Source organism: Grampus griseus (assembly GCF_964374135.1).
Source record: "Grampus griseus genome assembly, chromosome: 16".
Lineage (NCBI taxonomy): Eukaryota > Metazoa > Chordata > Mammalia > Artiodactyla > Delphinidae > Grampus > Grampus griseus.
In genome coordinates, this window is record NC_139010.1 from 36,289,159 (window position 1) to 36,315,335 (window position 26,177).

Below are 26,177 nucleotides of genomic sequence, written 5' to 3' on the forward strand. Positions count from 1 at the left end.
ATACTATTAGGAACTTAGACTAAGTTAACAGGGTATTTACTCTTTGATTTAGGCAGTTCTCATGAAAGTAGCTCATGGAAAAAGAATCTTCCTTGTTATCCTTCAGGCACGTTTATCTTTCTGCTGATTTCTGAACCAGCCATGAAATGACTCTGTGCCTTTAATTACACAGTTTTCTCTACTTGTGGCCTTCATTTCTTCTGACAGGCAACTCTTATACATTCCTTGAAATCTAGCTGAAGTTACTGTTTTGTGTGTAATTTATTTTACTACGTGGCCTAGTTCCCGATTTTCTTGTCTGTAAAATGGGGATAATAGTACCTACCTCAGGGTTGCAGTCGGAATCAACTACTTAGATACCTAAAAGGTACTTAGTTCTTGGCGCCTGATTAATACTCAATGAATGTTAGCTGTTGCTGCTATTACTGTTCATTGTTTACGTGTCAGACTCCTTAGACTATGAATTCTTAGAAGACCAAAATGGGTTTTTTTTTTTTAATGGATTAATAGCTGACATATTTAAGAAGAATTTCCCCCTTAAATAAACAACCAATTCATTACTCAGTCTTCATCATTGATTTAATGCTTCTCATTAGTGTTTTTAAATACAATTAAATACTTCATGTTAAATTTTTTAAAATATTTCAGAATGAAGATTTATTAAATGAAATAAAACAACTTAAAGATGAAATAAAGAAAAAAGATGAAAAAATCCAACTATTAGAACATCAGCTTGTAAGTATTATAGTGTAGTATGTAAAGTGCAGGCTTTTCAAACTGGGCAATATGTATATTTTTTTATAAAACTAGCCAGAATTGAAACTGGATTTTATTTTTAGCTTTTAAGATTGCAATATTGTATTATTTTTAAGTTACATGCTCTCTTAAAGTATGTGGTTTAACTTTCAGTCTAAATAATAAATTTTCAAGGTGAAAAACTCAATCCATTTTCAGTTGCCTCTGTTTTGGGTATTTGAAATTCACCAATTTACATTCATGTTGTTGAGGAACGAAACTGGTGTTTAGTCTTAGGAATCTGAATGGCTGTCTGTTAGAATGGCTGTTCTAAAAAAAAATGTTTCTTGCCCATGGATGATACTGAGTGATCTCTCAGAGATATGTCTGAATCTTTATAATTTTATAATTGTTATGATATCAAATGTTAGTTCCATATGAAAACTGTATGTGCTGTATCTTGAATTTAATTATAATTTGGTTTGTAATAATAAAAGGCCAGGATAACAAGAATATAATGGCATAACAATCACAAGAGGCCAAAGAAAATCTTTGTTGGAAGTCAAAACTTATTTTGACATAGCAAAGCAATGCAGCAATATGAAGGAGTAATCTCACTCAGAATATAAAGGATATAATATATTGAGCTCTGAGCCATTGGGGTCAGATCAGAATCCACCTTATGAATAAATAGTAAGAACAGATGGATCAGATGTTATGATTAAGGGTATCAGAAAACTTATGAATCTGAAAAAAGAATAACTGAATATTGCAAATTGAGGGCCTACCACATATAAGATTAAAAAGGAAAAGAGTAAGACCAGTGTTCGTATTTAAGAACTAAAGACAAAACCCAACCCAACCAATTATTAGGGAGAAGAAAAGGTACTTTTAGGAAATTAAGCTTCAAATTTTGCAAAAATCTGTTACAGAGCACAAGAAGTTGTATCTAGTGCACTTTAGAAAAAAAGGTTATGACCCTCACATTTTATAACTAAATGCATTTTTATTTATATACAAAGATACATTCTCAGACCTTTAGCATATTGAAAAATATGCCACCCAGTTATGTTTGTAAAATTATTTAATAATGCATCCTAAATGCTTGAGAGAGAAATTTAAAAATAACTCAAGGGCTTCCCTGGTGGCGCAGTGGTTGGGAGTCCGCCTGCCGATGCAGGGGATGCAGGTTCGTGCCCCGGTCTGGGAGGATCCCGCGTGCCGCGGAGCGGCTAGGCCTGTGAGCCATGGCTGCTGAGCCTGCGCGTCCAGAGCCTGTGCTCTGCAGCGGGAGAGGCCATGGCAGTGAGAGGCCCGTGTACTGCAAAAAAAAAAAAAAAAAACCTCAAGAATAAGGAAATAAAGATTAAAATGAATGAGTGGTGAAATGAAAACCATCTTTAGAGAGATTAGGTGGGATAAACTTCCCAACTACTAACGGGAGAAAACTTAATGCTCATTATTTAATCTTATGTAATTATATATAATTTAATGTTAAAAAATATTAATTTATTAATTAAAACATGTTTTGAAATAAAAAATTTTAATTAAAATTTTAAATTGCTATTAATTTTTGTAAATATTTAGATTAAATAAAATAGGTTTGAGAAAAGAGTTAAGGGATATGCTGAAGAAGTCAGTAGCACTGAATTGTGTATCTACAAATGGGTATCTAAAATTATTCTTTTTATATACTTAGATAAATGTTTGTGAAATGCTTTAAGATAACTAATAGTAGATTAGAATAATGTATCTTGCAAAAGATGAAAGTAAGAAGACATCTAAAGTAGAGAAATACCAAGGATGTCTAAAAACAGCAGAAGTAAAGTGACAGAAATTAGACCAAATGTAATAAATATAATAGTAAATGCAAATGGCCTTATCTCATGGAGAGAGCTTTGTTGAGGATTTAAAGCAAAATCCATTAATTGCTTTGTATAAAGGAAATTTAGATAAAGTAAAACAGCACAATAATGCTGAATATAAAAGGTTGGGTGAGACAATAAAGTTATTCTCATCTAAAAAACTGAAGTTGCAGTATTAAAATTAGAAGAAGAAATCTAAGACTGAAAAAAATTATGAAAAGAGGTCACTTTATATTGATATATGATTAATAAATAATGAAAGATATAGCTTTTTATGCTGAGAACTTTTAATAGTGTCCTTTTTAACTGCAGTGTGCCTCTTAAAAAATAAGAAATGTTCTCTTCCTAGCTGAAATATTATCTTTAACCAGTTAATAGTAATTTTTAAAATATTTTCTAATATCCATTCCATATTCAGATTTCTGCAGTTCTAAAAATATCCTGTACATTTGTACATTACACCTAGTTATTCCTTAAGTCTCTTTTACTTTAGAATTATTCTTTTTTCATTGTACTGACTTACTGAAGAGACTGGGCCAGTTATCCTTAACAATATCTCACCTTACAAATAACTTTTAGAAAGGTTTTAGAAATATCTAAGAGAATCCTAAAGAAAGGAAGAAAAGCAAAGAAAAGTGAAAACATTACTCTTTAGCGATATGTGCTTCAAAATTCTCTGTATTTGATACATTAAACTTAGAAATCGTATTTATCTTGGAAGATCCCATCACCTACCTTTAGTTTAGTTGTGGAACTGGGAAGTCACTTGTTCAAATCAAGAGAATTTAAAGAGATATAAACCACTGAAAGTAGAGATAGGTAAGAGCATTTTTCAGATTACCAAAATTAAAATTGCCTTTCTCTTTACAGTTTTTTTCTTTCCTTGTATCCCTAATTTGCTCTTCTTAAAAATAGCAAAATGGCATCAGAGGAGCCACGGAATAGGAATTAGATAACTTTTCTTCAGTATTAATTAGCTGAATCTCTTGTCTTCAGTATTAATTAGCTGAATGACATTGGCAGTTTCCATCAGTCTCTAGTGCTTTCTTTATCAAAAATGTGTTTTTTCTAGATGATTTCAAAGTCTTTTTCCATTTCTAGCTTTCTATACTTTTTATCTTTTTTCAAAAATAGGCACTCAGCTCTAACCTATGTTTACATGCAAACTTCAAGAAAAATATAGCGACAATATGATGTGTTAAATTCATATTTTGTGTGAAATATACAGATATAAAATCAGATTGCAGTGCTCCAGAAATGAAACTGAAAGGTATAGAGGCATGACTATTTGAACCTTATTCCAAAGTGCTGAGAATGCCCATTTATTTTCATCTTAGTGTACTAGTTAAATGATAGTTAATTTAGATGCATTTGTTTATTGAATCCTCAGAATAATCTTATGAAATTATTGTGTAGAATTTTCTTTGTGGAGACATTAGAAAGTGGAATTCAGCTTAAGTAGGTTAGCACTGTAATATATTTGAGAAGCCATAACCAGCCTGAAGCTGCATAGACCTGGGTTCAAATCCTGGCTCTGAAACTTAGTAGCCGTCTTCTCTTAGGGAAGTTACTTAATTTCTCTTAAGCCTCTTCTATATGTGAGGATAATAAAAATAATACTGACCATATAGGGTTGTGATAGCTAATTGAACTACATATGTAAACTCTCTAATGCTACAGTTGGCCCATGGGTGCATGATAAATAATAACTCTTATTTGATGATTTGTCCCAAATCACCCAGCTAGTAATCAGTGCATATCTAATGATGTTTTAAGTTTTAAGTAAAAGTCTAACTAAAAGTGACTTGAAAATAAGAACATTTATAAACTTAAATAACAAGAAAGTATATTGGTCCCATCTGCTTCCATGGTTTCCTAATTGGTCATTTGGGTAATGGCAAAGTTCTAGGGTAGCTTTTTTGGAATCCTCTTGGCTACCCCTTCATGGTCACAGGATGTCTGCCATAGCTGTATGTGTCATATACTCAGTAGTCCCCAAAGATATGAAAAGCACTTATTTTCTGTAGCATACCAATTTTAAAAATTAAGAGCACTTTCTTAGAAATAACCCAGGCTTGCCTCATGTTTTATTGGCTAGATTTGGGTTCTTTGTCCCTTAAGCACTGAGGAATGGAATTAATCAGACTGGTTCAGACTAATCAAACTCTATCACTGGGTCAAGAGAGGATACTGAATCCCTGAATATGGGACTGCATAAAAGGTGAGCATCTGAACAGAATCTGTCAGCAATAAAGAATGCAGATGGAGAGGGAGTGATTTGAGTAGCTGTTTTCTATCTATTGAAATCACTAAAAACTAGGTTTTCCAAATTGTGGAAAATTCAAATATTTGGCGGTTATTGTTCTTCATATGTTACCACATAGGCCACAGACAGGACATTATTTCTGGAATTGCAGCAGTCAGGATAGAACAAGTAATGTGCTTGCATTAAGATAAATGTCTTACAAAAGACATTAATGTCTATCTTATAAAAGAAATTAAAAATGATACAAACAGATGGAGAGATATACCATGTTCTTGGATTGGAAGAATCGACATTGTGAAAATGACTATACTACCCAAGCAATCTACAGATTCAGTGCAATCCCTATCAAACTACCAATGGTATTTTTCACAGAACTAGAACAAAAAATTTCATAATTTGTATGGAAACACAAAAGACCCCGAATAGCCAAATCAGTCTTGAGAACGAAAAACAGAGCTAGAGGAATCAGGCTCCCAGACTTCAGATTATACTGCAGAGCTACAGTAAACAGGACAGTATGGTACTGGCACAAAAACAGAAATATAGATCAGTGGAACAGGATAGAAAGCCCAGAGATAAACCCACGCAGATATGGTCACCTTATCTTTGTTAAAGGAGGCAAGAGAAATGGAGAAAAGACAGACTTTTCAATAAATGGTGATGGGAAAACTGGACAGCTACATGTAGAGAATGAAATTAGAACACACTATAACACCATACACAAAAGTAAAGTCAAAATGTATTAAAGACCCAAATGTAAGGCCAGACAGTATACAACTCTTAGAGGAAGATATAGGCAGAACACTCTATGACATAAATCACAGCAGGATCCTTTTGACCCACCTCCTAGAGAAATGGAAATAAAAGCAAAAATAAACAAATGGGACCTAATGAAACTTAAAAGCTTTTGCACAGCAAAGGAAACCATAAACAAGATGAAAAGACAACCCTCAGAATGGGAGAAAATATTTGCAAACGAAGCAGCTGACAAAGGATTACTCTCCAAAATATACAAGTAGCTCATGCAGCCCAATATCAAAAAAACAAACAACCGAATTCAAAAAGGGGCAGAAGACCTAAACAGACATTTCTCCAAAGAAGATATACAGATTTGCCAACAAACCATGAAAGGATGCTCAACATCACTGATCATTAGAGAAATGCAAATCAAAACTACAATGAGGTATCACCTCACACCAGTCAGAATGGCCATCATCAAAAAATCTACAGACAATAAATGCTGGAGAGGGTGTGGAGAAAAGGGAACCCTCTTGCACTGTTGGTGGGAATGTAAATTGAACAGCCACTATGGAGAACAGTATGGAGGTTCCTTAAAAAACTAAAAATGGAACTGCCATATGACCCAGCAATCCCATTACTGGGCATATACTCTGAGAAAACCATAATTCAAAATGAGTCATGTACCACAATGTTCATTGCAGCACTATTTACAATAACCAGGACATGGAAGCAACCTAAGTGTCCATCGGCAGAGGAATGGATAAAGAAGATGTGGCACATATATACAATGGAATATTACTCAGCGATAAAAAGAAACGAAATTGTGTTATTTGTAGTGAGGTGGATGGACCTAGAGTCTGTCATGCAGAGTGAAGTAAGTCAGAAAGAGAAGAAGAAATACCGTATGCTAACACGTATATATGGAATGTGAAAAGAAAAAAAAAGGTTCTGAAGAACCTAGGGGCACACAGGAATGAAGACACAGACATAGAGAATGGACTTTAGGACACAGGGATGGGGAAGGGTAAGCTGGGATGAAGTGAGAGAGTGGCATTGACATATATACACTACCAAATGTAAAATAGATAGCTAGTGGGAAGCAGCCACATAGCACAGGGAGACCAGCTTGGTGCTTTGTGACCACCTAGAGGGGTGGGGTAGGGCAGGTGGGAGGGAGTTGCAAGAGGGAGGGGATATGGGGATATATGTATACATATAGCTGATTCACTTTGTTATATAGCAGAAACTAACACAACAGTGTAAAGCAATTATATCCAATAAAGATGTTTTAAAAAAAAGATAAATGTCTTATATTATCTGTTTTCTTCTTTACAAATTCCTATTATATTGAATTCCAGGAGGTCTTGATTGACCTGCATATATATTGAATTTTGTTTCAGTGACTGTCCCATGTTTCAGAATGGGAAATATGTCTATACTAAGAATACAAAGAATGTGAAACACGTCTGTATTACAGAGATTTTTGTTTTGATTAGATTTTATTTTGATTATGGAAATTGGGATGATCCGATTGCAATTAAGAAAAAATTTGAATATTGGTAAATATTTTAAAAGTAAAAACTTACCATTTTAGCTTGATGCAATAATCAAGAATTTGGTATGTAGGTTTTCCTACAAGAAAGCATATTTACCTCCAGGGGGGTTGTTTAATAAATAATATGGCTGTATTCCAACTTCACACCAAGGAGAAATTATCATTATCAATCTTTTCCTTTTTTAAAAATTTGATATTTATTTGAGAGACCGTAGTTTACACAATAGGCACATTATTTTGTGTTGTATAAATTACTGAATGAGTATGATCTGAGTGAAGTCATGTGAAGAGAATTTATTTATGAACTGAGATGGTCAGATGGATCTTGTCAAAGGGCAGAGATCCTTTAAAATATTCCAGTCCAGTAAAGTCAGCACATCATTAAAAGGGCTTTTAAATGCGTTGCACGGGTGAAGAGACAACCTTAATTGTGGACTGGTGGTATTTAATAGCCGAGTCCCATCAAAAATGAATTTAAGAAAGAAACTGTGCTGCAGTGATTGTAGTACCATAATACTTTAGGGACGTATTTAAAGTTTTGCTATTATATTCTATATATACTGTATATTGCTGTATATGTTCTACATCTATATACACATATATTTATATAAATAAAATCATAGGTAGTGTGTTGTATAGGCAGTATAAGAGATTGCCAACGGTAATTTTGACTACTCAAAATTTTGCCTTGCTGGGTGAATCTAAAATCCAGTCTGTGAAAAAGATGGGAGACTACTGAATAGATTTTGATGTTTGCATTTTTATTTTAACCCCCTAAGAAAGACCCTAATTACTTTGTTTGTATGTATATGTGTATATATAGAATTATACCAATGTAAAAATTTATGTTTTTGTTCAGGCAACTCGGTGTAACTGCCATCAAAAATCTAAAGAGGAAAAACGCACATATGCTGATAAATATACCCAAACACCCTGGAGAAGAATTCCTGTAAGTAACGCATACTCTTATCCTCTTTTCTTGTCATTTACTATTTCAATGTTTTGTTCTACTCCTTTTACTCTAATAATTTTGAATCTGCTGTGGCTGTCAGTTTTTTTTTAAGGTAAGTGGATTTTTCTTGTTCTTAGGTGTTTCTGTGCTTTCTAAAGCTTCTCTTCTGTGTCTTATATGAATGAATGTGCATTTAATAGCTTTTCCATTCTGCATACCGTAGGTCATTTTATTTGAGTGTCTAGTCTCTCTCTTATTGCATGTATTTATGAGAGTAGTAGTTCTCCATGCCCTACAAGAAAAAGAAGTCCAAAATGCAGTCTTCCCTCTTTAGCAGCATATGACTCTGAAAATATATTATGTAGCCTGTTCTTTTTATTTGTTGAGACTTTTCAAATATATTGTTATTATAATTACTCAAACAAATATTGAGGCTATTAGGAAGTATAAATGCATTAAGATACAGACAGTAAAGGTTATGTTTTGGGCATAGTTAGGGTAGGGAATGGCTTCTTCTAAACAGTAGAAAATAACCATGCATTCTGTGCTTCTTCATTGTTTTTCAAAAATACTACATCTCAAAACATGTTTAGTGTTAAAAATACACTTTCTGAACTCGCTCAGGATATGCCTGAGCCAGAGAGTCATCATGGCTATCAGTCATTGTTATCCTATTGTATGGTGCCAAGTAATAGGTATTTCATGGTAAAAGAATGCCTGATAAGCCAGCCTTGCTCTTCTTTTGCCTTATTTTAAGCAGTGGAATCCTCGTTAACACAAATGAACAGGGAATTATAATGGTTTGTGTAATCAACAATCTGCTTTTTTTAAACTTAGCTATAGGCCTTTAAAGTTTATACGATACTTAATTTCTTTTCATCTAATAAGTAGTTATTTTTTGTATGCTCTGTATAAAGTACAAAGCTAATAATTAATTTGTTCAACAAAAGTTTGGTGAGCCCCTCCCATCTCAGTTATTAGCCTCTTGAAGTAGAAGTGGGGAATTGGGAAAGAAAATATACAGACAAATAAGGATTCTTCCATTAACAAGTGCTTATTAAAGGAACTGACGGTGTGATATAGTTAAAGTGTAGAAAGTGCTGTAAGGTTCAAAGGATTGGGGAAGTCTAGGTGGAGGAATCAAGCTTGGTGAAAAGGGTGAAGGTAGTGGTTGAATCATAGAAAGCAAAAGATGTCAGTAGACAGAGACGAGTTCCAGAATTGAGAATGAGAGACTATTCTACATCAGCACTCTTCCATAGAGTTTCCTTGAGGTCCAGTGCAGTAGCCACTAGCTACATGTGACTGTTGAATACTTGAAAATGTGGCTAGTGTGACTGCAGAAGATAACTGTAAATAATATTTAATTGTAATTAAATGTAAATAGCCACATATGGCTACTGGATACCATATTGGACAAAGCATCTCTAGAGTTAATGATGAAGTAGACTTAGATGGATTATAGGAAAGCCACCTGGAACAATAAAGGGAAGTCAGTGAAGGCAATTTTTGGAAGAAATGAAGGAAAATAAAAAAGACAGAGTTCATATTTAGGTAGTGGAAAAAAAGAGAGAAAGAAGGTAAAAATGAGTTGTAGGAGAAGATGGTACCTTCAGAAGAAGAATGGATAAGTCAAATTCTGACCAAATGTTCTCATCTGAGGGACAGAATGCCCAGATAAAATAGTGAAATGGATAACATGGAAAGAAGAATAAAAACATGGAAGGTGCCTAATCATTCATACAAGAATACTTGAAGAGACTAGGCATATGCAGGAAAATGGTGATTATGTGAGAAATAAGGATTCACTTTATAAACTTATAAGACTATATTTTAAACATAGTATGACATTGTTGATCCAGGTACAAGCATGTTCTTATAAATAATACTATCTTGGACTGAATTTTAAGTTTTTAAAATGTATTTCCAATATCATTTTTAAAGAATTTAACATCAGTATTTGAAGATTTGAATAGTTATTTTGCACATTAAGTAAATTGTAAATTTTCATGATAGGTACTTTTATAGAACATTTGTTTGAACATCTTAAATTAACTAGAGAAGACAAAATACCAGAATACATTTCTAGACTCACACCATCAAAGCTTATTATTTATGCCCTTGAATCTCAAAGAAGGGATTGCAAGATGGACCCAAAGGATTCACATAATGACCCAACCTGGATTACTCTGAAAATTGAGTGTAGGAATAAACAGTTTTATTGGTATCATTGGGAAAGCTGCCAATCAGTTAAAACTCAGATTGTGCACAATTTGACCTGATACTAGTTTCCCCTCATATTTTAAGAACTAACTCTTATTATATATAGCAAAGGAGTTAAGAAAGATGCTTTTATATAAAATTTAAATGCTCTGTTGGAATTAGTTTCTAGTACTGAATCACAGATTAATCCACTTTATAGCATATTTAATAGATATGAATAAAATTTATATAAATTCAAGAATTGGAATATCATCAGCATTATTTGCAATCCTTTGTGCTTAGAATTAGGTTTGCATGACTCAGATTTATTGGATCATACATATATTGCAAAATGTTACAGTCAACTATGTTCCTATTGTAACTATTTATAAAATAGAAAATATTGAATCAGAAAAATATATCACAGACATATCACACACAAAAAAATCAATTGTTTATAATTCCCAAAGGAGAAGGAATTTACTTAGTCCTACCAGTCATGATATATGTGCTAGCAAAGAACTTTGCTCCTTTTTTTCCCCTTGCCTGGGAAATAAGATGAAATGTTAAATATAAGGAACAATATAACCCAAAGATTTGTCTCAAGTACTCTTTCCTAAGTCCTTTTTCTTTTAGACCACATGCCTTTCTGATTTGGAAGTGGGCAGTATTATTGGTTAATTTTTATGTAAGATTAATAACCTGATTTTAAACTTAGATGTGCCATTTTCTCCCAATTAGAGAGTCGTTACATTACTATTTATATATATTTCCAAAGGGAATTAAGGGATTTATTTCTTTGCTAAGCTTTTTATTTATATTCACTATTACTTATATTTAAAATATGCCACTAGAAGTATTTTAAGTGAAATATCTATATCCTTTGGTGTATAAACATGTAATATTTAATGGTCATGCAATAATGTTTAATCAATATTAGACATTGAACGTTAAATATGACCTATGTTTCAGTGAGCTAAATGCTGATAGGAACCATCTTTGTACTGAGACATCACATTTTAGTAGGCATGTGAGTATGACAACACACCAAGAATTCTATTATATGTGTCTTTTACACTGTAGTTTATGAGCAATAGCACCTGAAACCAATAACTGAAAAATGGAATTGTTTTACAAGGCTAGGGACAAATGAAATATAGATATTAGAGCAGCTGAGTGATTTATCTGGTCATAAATTTAAGGGTATGTAAATTCGTATCCTCTAATACCAAATACCAGAACTGAAGTAGGCATTTTTGGAACTTTGTTTAAAATATCCACTGAAAGGGACTTCCCTGGTGGCACCGTGGTTAAGAATCCGGCTGCCAATGCAGGGGACATGGGTTCGAGCCCTGGTCAGGGAAGATCCCACATGCCGCGGAGCAACTAAGCCCGTGTGCCACAATTACTGAGCCTGCATGCCACAACTACTGAAGCCCACGCGCCTAGAGCCCGGGCTCTGCAACAAGAGAAGCCACCGCAATGAGAAGCCCATGCACCACAATGAAGAGTAGCCCCCGCTCGCCGCAACTAGAGAAAGCCCTCATGCAGCAACAAAGACCCAACGCAGCCAAAAATAAATAAATAATAAATAAGTTTTTTTAAAATAATAAAATAAATAAAATGTCCACTGAAAGAAACAAAGTTTGTGTGCACAGTAGTTAGAAAACAAAGGACAGCACCAAAGTTTTCCACTGCTGGTATCCATTTCATGTGTGTAATGTAGGGTTTAACTTACTGACTTAACACAGTGAGAGTGTAGGCAGGACATAGAGAGATTTTACTCTTAGAATTTAATGTTAGATAGCAATCAGTGAGAAATGGATGATCCTGTTAGGTTTCCAAGAAGCAGCATGATCAAATTAGTCTTTTAGAAGAAATTAATCAGCTTCCATAAGAGGTAATAAAAGTTGCTCCTCTTTTAGTTTATGCTAGCAGAGTGCTAATTTATCAGGCCTTTATTTGTTGGAGCATTCTAACTTCTCTTGTTCTTAGGTAATTACAAAAACATTTTTACAGATGTTTTAGAAAATTACTATTTTTTAAATGTCAGATGTAACTAAAATTTTTTCCTAGAGAATGTCTCTTTAGTATTATGCTCAGAGGGTTCTTTCAAAAAGTTACATTGATATTCCTGATATAGCAGAAAATAATACCATTTCTCTTACCTAGTCCTAAAATTTCTAAGCAAATATAGCTATCCTGATCATTCAGAGCAGTGAAGTGTCAATGTACCTTCAGCCAAAGCCCACCAGGAATATATCTGTAAAACAAGTTGGGTGGATTACTTGTTGCAGCCAGGGAGAACACACATTGTGAAAAATGATATCAAGATTGTATCAGAAAGAACCTTTTATAGGATTTGAGCTTTTCTTGGATGATTTGAGGGAGGGTCTAAGGAATCGGGTTTGCTCAGATTGGATACTATCAGAAGATAGAAAAGTCTAGAGTACTTTCTGGATGGCACAGTGTGACCTTGCCTTTATCTGTACTTAGGCAAAATTATGAAGTGACCTTATTTTGTTTCATGTTACCATGGTCTCAGAGTAACCATGGTATTCTGTGAGATTGTTTATGAGATCACTGGGCACTAGGGGCTGCTTGTCATCTTTCACAGAAGGAATACCTGGGCATGGATTAAATAAAAATTTACCAACCAGATGAAATTTCTTTTACGATTGTAACTGTAACATTTGGATTGTTACCTCTCTGTTTTTTTAAATCATTTACTATACTTTGCCATGTTTTAGTGTAGTTATTGTTGGTGGTAGTAGTAATGATTACATAAGAATTATTATGAGGAAACAGAAGTTTGGAGAGTTAGAGTTGGATCACATTATGGAGAGACTTAGATGTTAGACTGAGAACTTTCAACTTAATTCTGTAGCCAGAAGGTTCTAGCAGGGGCCAGACTTAACTGTATTTTGTTACAGGGAGAGTAATGTGAGAGGAGAAACTGTGATTGTCATGAGGCAGGGGTTGTGTCTCATTCCTTCATCTGTGCTTACTGGCTTAGCACAGGGCCCAGTAGGATTGAATCAGTTCCAGTGAGAACACAGTGAAGGCAGGGAAAACTACTTAGAAGATTATTATAATAGCCCAGGAGATGAGGCTAACCTATGATTTTTGATCTCTCATGGAGACGGAGAGAAAATCCCTGAGGCAGAATCTGTTGTCTTGAAAAGTGATTAGATGAAAAGGTGTGATGAATGGGAAGAAGATGGATGTAAGTTATCAAATGTGGATGACTGGGAAGATGACATGTCAGTTAAGAAAACAGGAGAACCAAGAGAAGGGATTTTATTTGGTAAGAAAACTGCTAAAGGTTTTAGATATATATTTTAATCACTTGAGATTGAGATTCTGGCAGGACAGAAGGGTAGAGGAGTTTGAATATGTAGGATTGGAACTTGAAAAGTGCCAGAGAAGTTAGATATAGATGTAGATTCAAAGTGGGGCGGTGGGAGGTGGGAATGAGTTTATGGAAGACAGAAATCTCTAGTAAAGAGTTTCATCCACTAAGGAAGCTCAGTGCTACAGTGCCAACTGCCACAGACCCCTTTTGGAGCAAATAAGACCATTCCAGGAGGCTTCCTAAGCTCTCCCAGAAGAGGGAGACACAAGCAAACTAATCTTCCTGAATCAGGAAAAGTTTTATCTCTTCAGTGCTAAGATTAAAAATTCTCCATCCTCTAAGCTCAGGTGGTAACTCTCATCTGTTCTCATCCCTTGCTTTAAGAAAAAGCAGCTGCTGAGGGAAGAGCTGCATGTGTTCTGAAGAACTCGGTTCACTGTTCTTTATCTTATCCCACAAGGTTTGAGTTCACAGAAAGATGTTTTTACTTGGTCTCCCTAGGCTTTATCTTGAGAGAAATGAAATTTCCTCTAAAACCCTGAATCCAGATACTCTTGTTTTTTAATGTTTTCGTATTCTTTTATTTTGTTCTTGTTTGTGTGCATATGTATGTATTTTGTCCCACCGATTTAAAGTGTAACTAGAATGTTATGCATATGGTTAAACTATATGTCAGATATCCTATGTTTTCCTACAAGTAGATTTTTTTTCCCCTTGGATGTGATATATTCATATGCATTCCTACTGCTTTTTGTTTTTATATACAACCATTGTGATTTCTCCAGCAGAAAGCGTCTCATATCTTCATCTTAAAAGTCAGCAGAAGATTTAAAGTAGACTCAGTTGAGCAAAAGGCCCTTTCCTGGGCACAGCTTAGGGATCTTCACAGCATCAACTAGGAAAGAATTATGCACTTTCCTGCCCTCTAATTAGTGCTCCAATATAAATGTAATGTGAGCTACATATATAATATAAATGCTTTAGTATCCAAATTAAAGCAAGAAGAAACATGCAAAATTAATTTTAATAAAATACTCTATTTAACCCAGTAGTACCATTTGAACATGTAATCAATATAAAGAAGATATTGAGATACGTTACATTCTAGTTTTTGTTTTCGTATGAAGTCTTTGACATCTTGTGTGTATTTTACATTTATACCACATTTCGATTGAGACTATCTGCTTAACCCCATGTAGCTGCTAGCAACCATATTGGATAGTGCAGCTCTGAATGGAGGTCACTGGGTTTGGCTTTAAACCTGAACTATGTAGCAGGAATTAACCAAAAAATAACACAAAATAGAAAATTCCTTCAGGTTTTAAACCATGGGTCCATTTATTCATTCATTCATTGAACTTTGACTAGTTTTTTCTGTATTTCAATCCCAGTACTAAGGGCTTTGGATACTAAATAAAAGACATTGCTTGATTCTTAGTTTATGGTACTCATGGACAGACAGCAAAGTGTAAATCAGATGATAGGACAGTGAGGCCTTGTTTCTGGACCAGAGGATGGTGGACATGTCTTCCAGTTACGGGGACTAGACCATCTGGCTCTCAAATCTATCTTCACATGGCCGTGACTTCCAGCAATCTTCAGTTCAGGAGTGTAGTGTATTCCAGCACTCACTGCTGGAAGAGATCTATCCGTCTGGGAAATTTTTCTTTCTTCGTTAATACTGTCTTTTTGCTCAAAATCATGTTTCCCATCCTTTCCTTAGATCTTATAAATCATACATCTTCTAAGTTTCGAAGTTAGGGTCTTCCATACAAGTTCCCTTCTTTGTAGAAACACTTCCAGTAGACATGGAATCATGGGGAGCTAGCACATGCTGTTTCTTAGCGCTGCTGCTTGGTGTTGCTCACATGTCTGCTGTCTCTGAACTTGCCTGGTCTCAAGGTTTAGTTAGTCATGTTTTATAGTTGTTTCAGTTTTTTTTTTACTATTGAAAGGAATATATAATCATCTTTTTATTATCAGGGAAATTACCTTTAGTTTATAGAGATGAGAAGGTCATTAAACATGTTTTCCTTCTCTCCCCAAGAAAATATGATCCTACCAATATAATTAGCATTTCAAATAATTTTCCTCAGTATCACTCTAATATGAATTGTTTTTACTCCTCTGTTTGTGTTGTTACTTTTTATTTTAAATTCTTGTAGATTCATAGGAAGTTGCAAAAATAGATCCCTTATTTCACCCAATATCCCACAACAGTTACATTTTATATAGCTGTAGTACAGTGTCAAAACCGAAATTGACTTTAGAGAATGCATAGTTCTGTGCCATTTTATCACTTGTGTAGATTCCTGCAACAACTACCATATTTAAAACACAGAATTATTGCACCACTACAAAGTTCTCTCTTCTGCGCTGCCTTTTAATAGTCACAACCACTTCTTCCCTTACCATTCCTAACCCCTGACAACCACTAATGTCTTCCATATCTAAATATTGTCATTTCAAGAATTTTATATAAATGGTGTTATACAGTGTGTGAGCTTTTGAGATTGGCTTTTTTTCACCCAGCATAATACCCTGGAGATCCATCCAAGTAGTTGTGTCTATCAGTAATTTGTTCCTCTTTACTGCCGAGTAGTAGACCATAATATTGGATGTTCCACGGTTTTTTTAACCACTTGCGTCTATAATAGATAGACATGTTGGTAGTTTCCAGTTTTTGGCTATTAAAGATAAAGCTGTTATAAATATTTGTGTAGATGTAAATTTTCATTTCTCTAGGATAAATGCCCAGTAGTGCGATTTCTGGGTAATATTGTAACTGTACGTTTAGTTTTTAGAGAAACTGGCAAACTGTCAGAGTGGCTGTGCTATTTTAGATTCTCATCAGCATTGTATGAGTGATGCAGTTTCTCTGCATCCTCACTAGCGCTTATTGTTGTCATTATTATTTTTTAAATTTTAGCCATTCTGGTAGGTGTGTAGTTGATATCTCATTGATTTGTTTGTCTTGGGGGAGTAAAGAATGGGTATCATTGTATTTATTTTTTAAGATTTTTAGGTGCTTGCAGTGTGTGTCCAGGCCTGTCAAATGTTATATCTTCATCTCTAGGTAAACACAATAACTTAATTTAATTCAGTTTGAATCAGTAAACAGAGTCTCCCGTTTGCTGGGGACGGTTAGGCAGGGAATGTGGGACATTTAACATCTTTTAAACTCCTGACAGGTTCTAGGTATTTTTACAGATACTTTCACTTAAATTATTTTAAAGAACTAATGATTTATCATGAGAGACAATTTAATACAGTTGATTGTTTTAAGTGCCGTATAAATAGAGTTATAAAATTAAAGGATAACAGTGACTCTGGAGTTGGGGGTGTGTGAGCCAACTGAATTACAACTAAAAGTGAGACGTTTCTTAGAGATGAACCATTCTATCTTAGTTCGTTCAGGCACCTATAACAATACCACAGACTGGCTTATAAACAATAGAAATTTATTTCTTACAGTTCTGGAGGCTGCAAATTCCAAGATCAAGGCACCAGCCTGCTTCCTGGTTTATAAACAGCCGTCTTTTCCCTGTGTCCTCAACATGGTGGAAGGAGTGAGGGGGCTTTCTGGGATTTCTTTCACAAGGCACTAATCCTATTCGTGAGGGCTCCACCCTCATGAGCTAATCACTACCCAAAGGCCCACCTCCAAACCATCACACTGGGGCAGTAGGTTTCAACATATGAAACTTGGGGGCGGGAGCACAAATGACTTAGTCTGTAGCACATTCCAATCCTGCATCTTACAAATGAAGAGACTGAGACTCAGAGAAGATCAGTGGCTTTCTCAAGGTTATAGGCTCTTAGAAGATCCAAGGAAAAACACAGTTCCCTGATTCCCAGTGGGTACTATTTCCATAAACCCTCAGGGAGACGTTATTTCTTTGAGAAGGAATCTCTGACTGCTGGTTTAGTTTATTTACAAAATCCCTATCTGAAAGTTTCTTTACCCAGTACAATGAGTAGAAGCTGGTCCTGCCTGGTGAAACCCATAGGGAGAAAAGTACATGCCCCTTCTTGGCTGAGGACTTGCTTTGTGTAAAGGTTTTGGACCAAAACATCTCTGAAACAGCAAAATCGAGTTGTATCAGGTAATATCTATGGAGAGCACCTGGGGTCATCACCCTATTAAATATTTCCTAATCTGTTTTCACAAACACCCATGGCTAAATTAGTGGAGAAGTTACAATAATTTCAAAAGACAAGATCTTTATTTACTAGGATACTCTAAAGATCATTAATTTTATTTAATTTCTTGTAGCTATTTGTTTCCTTAATCAACATAGAAAATGGATCTTTTTTTGGTTTTTGTTTTGTAGTGAGCAATGTAGGATTATTCTTAAATTTAAATGTGTCTGATTATACTGAACCTGAGACAAGGAATGTTGATACAGGAGTGGACATAAGTTTTTTATTTGGATCAGTGTTCCCGAAATATCTAAACATCAGTAAAATACATTAGTAATCTTCTAGTACATCATTTCTATATCAGATTAATTGCTGTGAAAAATTATGCATACTTTATTTTGCAAATTGAGCTGGGTGTGATGATGATTTACAAGCTCATTTTTCTTGATGCTATCATGAGTGTTTCTATAGTTTTATGTGTGGATATGTCTCATCAGTGAGGAGGCTAGGAACAGAGAGACATGAGACCCAATCTGGTTCTATTTGTGTGAACAAATTCTCTCTTGAAGACCCAGTTTTACCTGGAATGTGAGGAAATAGAAGTAAATGACATTTCTGTTGTTTTCCAGTTCTGATAATCTGATCAAAATAAGTAAAGCTAAGAAGCCACAAGTTAATAAAATTAAAAAGTTTGCATGTGTAACCTGTGGCCTGTATGTCACATTCTTGATATAGTACTCACTCTTACAACATCCTAAGTCTTTTGAATGCTGTGTTGGTTCTGGTATCTTCAGCTAATGTTCTTTATTTTAGCTGCTAATCCTTTGAAAACCTATGAGTTAAAAAAGAAAAAAATTTTGTATGATAATTTTTTAATGCCTAATTTATTATTGATGCAGTTTCTGTGTGTTTAACTCTTAAAAGTCTATCTCCCCTTTTAAATGCTTTCATTTTTTTGCAAAAAAACTGGAATCTGCTACTTTAAAAAGAGATACATGATGATAAATGTAATTGTATGCCAGAAAAAATATATTATTTCATATGCATTAACTACAAATATTAGAGGAAAATAATTTTTTTCTTAACATATAAAAAATAACTAGTTTTGGATTATGATGTATTTTTAGTAATTTGGGCTGCCTGTATTTAAAAAAATGAAATCTGTCTTCTCATTAACACTGTTGTTTTTTTTTAAAGTATGACTGTGGTTTCTCTATTTTTTGGTTCCCTTTTTTATTATACCTCCCTACCCCCGTCTCTCTCTGCACAGGGTGGGTATTCTGCCCCCTCCTTCTCTCCTTGGCAGGGCTCCTTCCAAGGCATCCCACGGACTGTTCCACCGCACCGCAGACAGAGTGAGTCTGTGTCTCTCACTCCTATCCTGCTCTGGCTTCCCATTCATGGTATTCCCCTTCTGCATGACTATCCCTCCCCAGCACCTCCTCTCCCTCCAGAGTGACCTGCAGGCACACGCTAAACCAGCACTCCCTGGGCTCTCCTCTCTTAATTAATACTTCCTTTGACTGCATGTAAATAGACTTTTCTCCTTAGAGCCTTAGGAAAGCTGTCTGAAGTTAATGTCATTCTAATGCCGTTTAAACCTATTGCCAGTGACCCTATACCTACTGACATGCATCTGTCTTTAATATATTTTCTATTTTCATGACCTTGAGATATATGAATAAAAATTTTTTAAATCTAGTCATGTTAAAAATGTATACACTATCTGCAGTAGTATAATGGACAGATGCATATTGTTTAGGGAGCAGGCTTACTAGACCATTGCACATTTCTTTAAATATTTTCTAATCAAAAGGTGTTGATTGTGTTTCACTGTCATCTAATACAAAAATCTTTTAAATCATTTTTAAGAGTGTTTTTTAATAACTAATATGTCTTTGTAATTTATCAGCTGCTTTACAGTACAGAAGAAATGGCTTTTGAATATGCATGGTTTACTAACATTTCTAATGATTTAGTAATTGTTTGACTTAAAAAAAATCTTTGTTTACATTAAATCTGCTTTCCAAAACAGCGTTTATTATTTTGTATTATGTACTTAAGTATATAACTGGTAAGTTGGTTATATTTTATCTTTTTTGAAAAGTCACCCAAAAAAAGCTAATGTTAATGAAAAAGATATAAATGTTGTCAGAGTCACTTTTATGCCTTCTCCATAGATTTGCCCTGATTTGTGATTCATATCAATTTTTTCATAAATTATTCTTATCAAAGTCATGTGAAGTATCAAAGGTCCAAAAGGGGGAAATTTTAAGCAGTTAAAATTTTAAAATGTGATTTATTCAAATAAAACTTTATTTCTTGAATTAGTCAATTATAAAGTATCAACATGAATTTGAGACAAGGTTTGAAATTTATTTTTTGACCATTATGCCTTTCCTTCCCTTTTGCACTTTTTAAAGAACAATGGAATAGAGTTTGCATAGGCTTTTATATCAAGTTTATTTACTAGCAAGTTAATTTGTTGGGTGAAAGCGTTCCTCCCTTTTCCTCCTTTCCCATCTCCTACCATCTTTGTAAATCCTCCTTTTTACTTCCTTTGCTTCAATTAGGTTGCTTTCTTCTCCATTTGAAGATGGCTAGCACATAAAGAATTATACTAAATTGCTAGTGAACTAATCTGAATTTCAAAGGGCAATTACAACAAATGATAATGTATTCTTAAACTGTAGCCAGTATACTGCATGGTTGACAGATTTACCTCAGATTGAGGTAAATTACGCACCTACCTTAACTTTTCTGAAGCCCCCTTATAGTCCCTGTTCTTTTTCTCCACTGTTCTTCTCCCCATTCTCCTTCTCAGCTACATGTAATATGGAATTGGAGTTTACGGTTAATTATTCAGTATTACAAATAGTTTAGATTTATTTTTAAAACATGTTTCCCAGAAGCACCCATTTCACTAGTTTCTCATTAGTATAGCTTTAGAAATTACTTATCCCTCACCTGAATCGTTGGCTCTCCATTTCCAAATGCTTCTTTCTCCTTTGGGTTCAGAGGTATTTTTTTCATTTCCAACTATGAAGCAGCACCGTCTGTCCTTCAGCACTACTATCAAGAACTGTCTTTCTAGCTTTTCTAGGTCAAACCTGCTTTCTCTGCATCTCCAAGTTAGCAAAAAGAAAGTTTGGTTCGCCAGAGTTTGGATGTGTTGGCCACCTAGGAGAAGGTATATACATTGGAGTCTTTTCCTGGGTAAGTTCTCATGGCTTATGCAGCTAAGAGAACTGGCCCTGAGACTTGATCATTGAGACTTGTAGAACTCTGTTTGTGGAAAGTGCTAACTAGAGGACTTATTCACAGCTTTTTTTTTTTTTTTTTTGCGGTACGTGGGCCTCTCACTGTTGTGGCCTCTCCCGTTGCAGAGCACAGTCTCCGGACGTGCAGGCTCAGCAGCATGGCTCACGGGCCTAGCCGCTCCGCGGCATGTGGGATCTTCCCGGACCGGGGCACGAACCCGCATCCCTGCATTGGCAGGCTGACTCTCAACCACTGCGCCACCAGGGAAGCCCTGTTCACAGCTTTTTGACAGCTCTTATTGAGCTTTGAAGGTTCCTTTAAAGGAAATATGTTTAAACTACTACACTTTTAAATTTACCCTGAGAACGCCTGAAGGAGTATAAAAAAGTAATATAAAAGAGTGTAAAATAATAATGATTATTATTTTATAACGATAAAATATAGAGAAGGAGAAGGATATGAAATTATGGGAGTAAATCCAGTAGTTTTCCAGAGAGTTTTGGAATAGGTGTCCCCATTTCCTGCACTAAACTGCTATGTATTCAGTGAAACAATATTTGTCTCCACATTTAGTCAGTTTGTGATTTCTAGTGCTGATTTTAATTTTTGAGAGGTTAATTCTGTAAGTGATGGTATGTAGTTGAGAGAGTTCTCCTACATTATCGTGTTTCAATAATAAGTTCTTTCTGATGCCCTCTTGAACATCAACTTAAGCGAACTGCCTTTTTTTGTAAATGCAGAAGCCAGGTAAGCTTGGCTATTAGTCTTCAGTAAGGTAGTCTGTTTTTGTTTTTTAAAATGTGTAAGAGTAGTGGACCTAATAAAACAGGCATAAAGAGATAGCCTGTAGCAGATATTGCAGAGAGTGAAATAACTAATGTTTACAGGGACTATTTAGCTCTGGTAACTCCAGAAAGCTGCAGTGGCCAAGGATGTTCTTGGTGAATTTAAGAATAACTCTAAAAAAATGGAGATAAAAGGAAAATCCTGGTCTTTTTTTTTTTTTTTTTTTACTTTCTCAGGAAATTTTGACTTACATTCCTTTTCTCAGGTATATTACTAGTCTCAACTTGATGATGCTTATCTCCCAGTTTCAAATTAAATTTTCCCTAGGTTAGCAGAAAATATCTACATTTAAACATTCAAAGGTCTTCCTGCTGTCAGTAGGCACTTCAGCTTTTGTCCAACTGACTTAACTGGCATTGGTTTAGTCTTTCTAATTTCCAACTGTGTAAAATTAGGAATGATATATATATAACCTACCTCACAGTATGAAAATTTAATAAAAATAATTACTTTTGGCAAGTAACAGCCTTAATGGTAATCTCAAATAACATTTCTTGCCAGAGCATGTGCTTTCAGGAATACCTGACTTTTCAAAAAGTATATCTTGGAATAATACCTATTTCTTATCATGCCTAAAGAGACTTAAAATTTGCTGTTTAACACCTTTCTTGAAAGAATTTAGAAATCTTAACTTCCTTTAGCTTCCACATACAGTAACTTAAATTGGAAGAAAAAAGTTGTTTTTAAGCAACAAAAGTAACAAATACATGTTTATGTCTTAATAGCCATATTAAGCCCAGCAGTCTCTTTTTTAAAACATTTTATTGAAGTATAGTTGATTTACAATGTTGTATTTAGTTTCTGCTGTACAGCAAAGTGACTCAGTTATACATACATATATTCTTTTTCATATTCTCTTTTATTATGGTTTATCACAGGATATTGAATATAGTTCCCTGTGCTATACAGTAGGACCTTGTTGTTTATCCATCCTATATATAATAGTTTGCATTGGTAATCCCAAACTCCCAATCCAGCCCAGCAGTTTCTTGATGCAGTGCTGCCTGATTTCTAAATTTATATTATAATAATCACTAATTGTATTCACCAGAATTGTATTAAGAATGGCAATTATATTGCCTTATATTTTCCTCCTCCTCTTACAACCTTCAGGGGTTGTTTCACAAACCTTTTTTGACAAATTCATTTTACATCATAACCCAGTATATATTTACTGAATGAAACTATATATTTACAACCCAAGACACACGTGTGTATATTTAATATTCAGATTAAAGATTCATGAAACAGTACTTTCTGTTAGGACATATGATACTCTCATATTTTTTTCCCAATTTTTTGTTTTGCTTTTTTTCACATAGTATTATATGAGTATTTTTTATATAGTAAATATTTCTTGAAAACATTTTAATGGCTACATGATAATACATTATCATGTGACTATGATATCATTTATTTAATGTTTTCCTGTTGTTTGACATTGATGTTGTTTCCATTTTCCCCTATTAAACAGAGATACTATTATAGTGCAGTTTATTCTTGTGTTTAGATCAGTGTCAGCACTAGAAGGGTGGTTCTTAAAGGATGTGTGCTTTTTAGAGATGCTTGATGTGTATTGTTGAACTGTCAAACATGTTCATAAGGTATACATTAACGTGGCTCAATCCGATTGGCTTCACCATGTGACTGTAATCAGTTGTACATGTAAAGATAGCATCAGTCAGTGCTTTAATCAGAATTTAGCTCTGAGAGTGACTTTTCATAAAAATAAAATATTTTTGATGAAGTCGAAAAGAGTAACTCAGTAAAAACTGAACAATTTGATTTTACAGTAAGCTATTTTTTTAGAAGTGTGGTTGATATAGAATATGGCACTGTGTCCATATTTGCAGTTAATTCAAGTGCAGATTAGTCATTGGTTAATTGACTAGAAATGTGCATCAAACTCATGGTCCAGGAGGCCGTCCCATAAACGTAGGCATGGGTTAGTTTCTTTCTCAACACCTTGCAATTATGAGAAGCAAAGCAATTGCTGTTACCTGTATAAGCCTTTTATAGCCTGCTCTGCAGATTGTGGGATTGTCTTGTTAGCTGTATTTGTTGCCATATCATAGTGCCTGCAGTATCCTACTCTGGATAAATATACCATGCGTATTGGTCACAGCAGTGGAATTGTACTATTATGATGTTATTTAGTTTAGTTTTTTCTTTTTCCCTGAACTGTTCTCCATCCCAGGGGTAGATGCTGATGGGTTCTTTGTCTTAGAGATACAGACTCATGAAAATTAAGCATCTCACACTAATTATGCCTGTGCAGTAAATACTTACTTAAGTCACTATTATTCACGTCCATAGTTTTTATATTTTTAATTAATTTGTATTGGAGTATAGTTGCTTTACAGTGTTGTGTTGATAGTTTTTAAAAGCAGTTAACTGATCAACTTAGAAAAGTCATTGAACTCCTTATTTCAGAAATTGCTTATTTATAATTTATATTTATCAGTCATATATCTTCCCTAAGTTCTCTGAGATCTAGAGGCACTATTCTGAGATCTAGGGAATGAGAGCATTCCTGGTCCTCAGGAATCCTTGGAAGCTTTGATTGGGGTCATGTGAATTATAGACCAGAATTCTTTGAATCTAGTTATACTAGGGATCCAGTCCTGTCTTCCATCTCTATAGTGATGTGGGGAGCCTTGCTTATAATGTAGAACATTATATTTAAGACATACATGAAAATCAGATTATTCTTTTATTGGTCTTTAATGCAGCAGCAGTTAAAAGTAAACATTCAGTTGTATTTATAATATGCAAGACTGAAATTATTAAAAATAATTTCTACTTCCTTTATAAGGGATTACATGCAGCTAAACCTTTTTAGATCTTTGGAGTATGAATATTAATTGTGTCAAAATTCTTTTCAGTATTTTATTTGGTAAGATTCTTCAAGTGATTCCTTTTAAGGGTAAGAAGATTATATACACTGTTCTGTGGATATGAATATTTGTATTAACTTGCAAACCACTTCAGCAAGAAAGTATAAATCTATTAAGAATATGTTTTCATTTTATAGAAATATATTAAAATAATAAGTCCTAGAAAAATACAACAAAAGAAAAGCAAATACCGTTGGCTGCTACCCAGTCATGGCAATTCCTTGGTGTTGTATGTGGTCTCTGACACCACTGTCCTGTCTTTTTCTTGTCTCTGCTCTCCCATTATGCCATTGGCAAGGAGTTGAGAAGTTAGTCCATTACTTCTCTGACAAAGCGTGGTACAGTACAATTTCAGATTTTTTCCTACCACCTTCTTCATTGTAACTTTTCCCCCCCAGTTTGCATGATGCATGTCAGAGCCTGCATGAAGTTACAGGCATGTTATAAATGGCTCCATTACCATCTTCCTTTTAACCTTTGAAATGTATTTAATAATGATAATAAACTTGTATATATCAAGAAAATAATATTAGGTCATTCCTGTGTCTGTTATGCAATAGCATTTTTATGAACATTTTCTGTTTTCTACCTTACACACTTTGACATATTTTTACTCCATCAGGACTTGATATTTCTAGCTGCTGTCTTACTATTGGTGACTTTAGAACAAGAATGTTTACAGAAACTTCCTTTGTATGTTTACAGATATGACTATTTTTTCTTATGTTAATGCTAGAAATCTTTGAAGTGCTATGAAATGGTGAAGGTGAAGAGTTTTTGTGATGAGTGCTAATTTGCATTTCCTTGTGTTCAGTATATTTCCTCCAGTGGGTCTCTTGGAACCATTTTTCCCTGGAAATACTGCTTCACCATGTGGCTTGAATTTGGTGTCTGAGAGTTATCCTCTGTAGGACAGATCAGCTAAGAAGGAAATAGGACATTATCTAGGAAAGTTAATACCTGAATGTTGGTATTGAATCTGTCTTTTTGAGTTTTTAAAACAATCATCTGGCTATATTGCATATTCTGAAAGTCTGTGAACTCATTGGACTTAACCCAAATATCAAAGAATAATAAAATTTTAGTGCTGCATTTTAAATTCTCTGTCAGTTCAAATTCTGGCTTTGCCATTTACTAAAGTCTGTGAATTTGGAGATTCTACTTAATTTCATTTAACCTCAGTTTACTCATTTACAAAAAGAAGATAGTACCTTCCACCTAAGGTCTTGTGATAATTAGAGATTATGCATGTGAGCATAGAGTTTGGTTGTCTACCATTGGAAAGAAGGGAAACCCTTCTTTTACAGTCTAGAGTATAATATTTCTCAAGTATATGTAATGTGTCAGGCATAATACTAA

General features: G+C 34.4%; 1 protein-coding gene across 3 annotated transcripts in view; it reads left to right on the top strand.

Moving 5' to 3' along the window:
• Window positions 1–26,177, top strand: part of CCSER2 (coiled-coil serine rich protein 2) — a 164,908-nt gene that overhangs the window by 128,779 nt on the left and 9,952 nt on the right. For 2 of the 3 annotated variants that reach the window (XM_082673855.1, XM_082673857.1), the window contains 2 exons: window positions 649–735; window positions 8,022–8,111. In XM_082673855.1, coding sequence (XP_082529981.1) covers window positions 649–735; window positions 8,022–8,111 — 177 coding nt within the window. Of the gene's footprint in view, window positions 1–648; window positions 736–8,021; window positions 8,112–19,084; window positions 19,170–26,177 lie in introns of all 3 variants that reach the window. The other variant, XM_082673856.1, reaches the window with a different exon arrangement.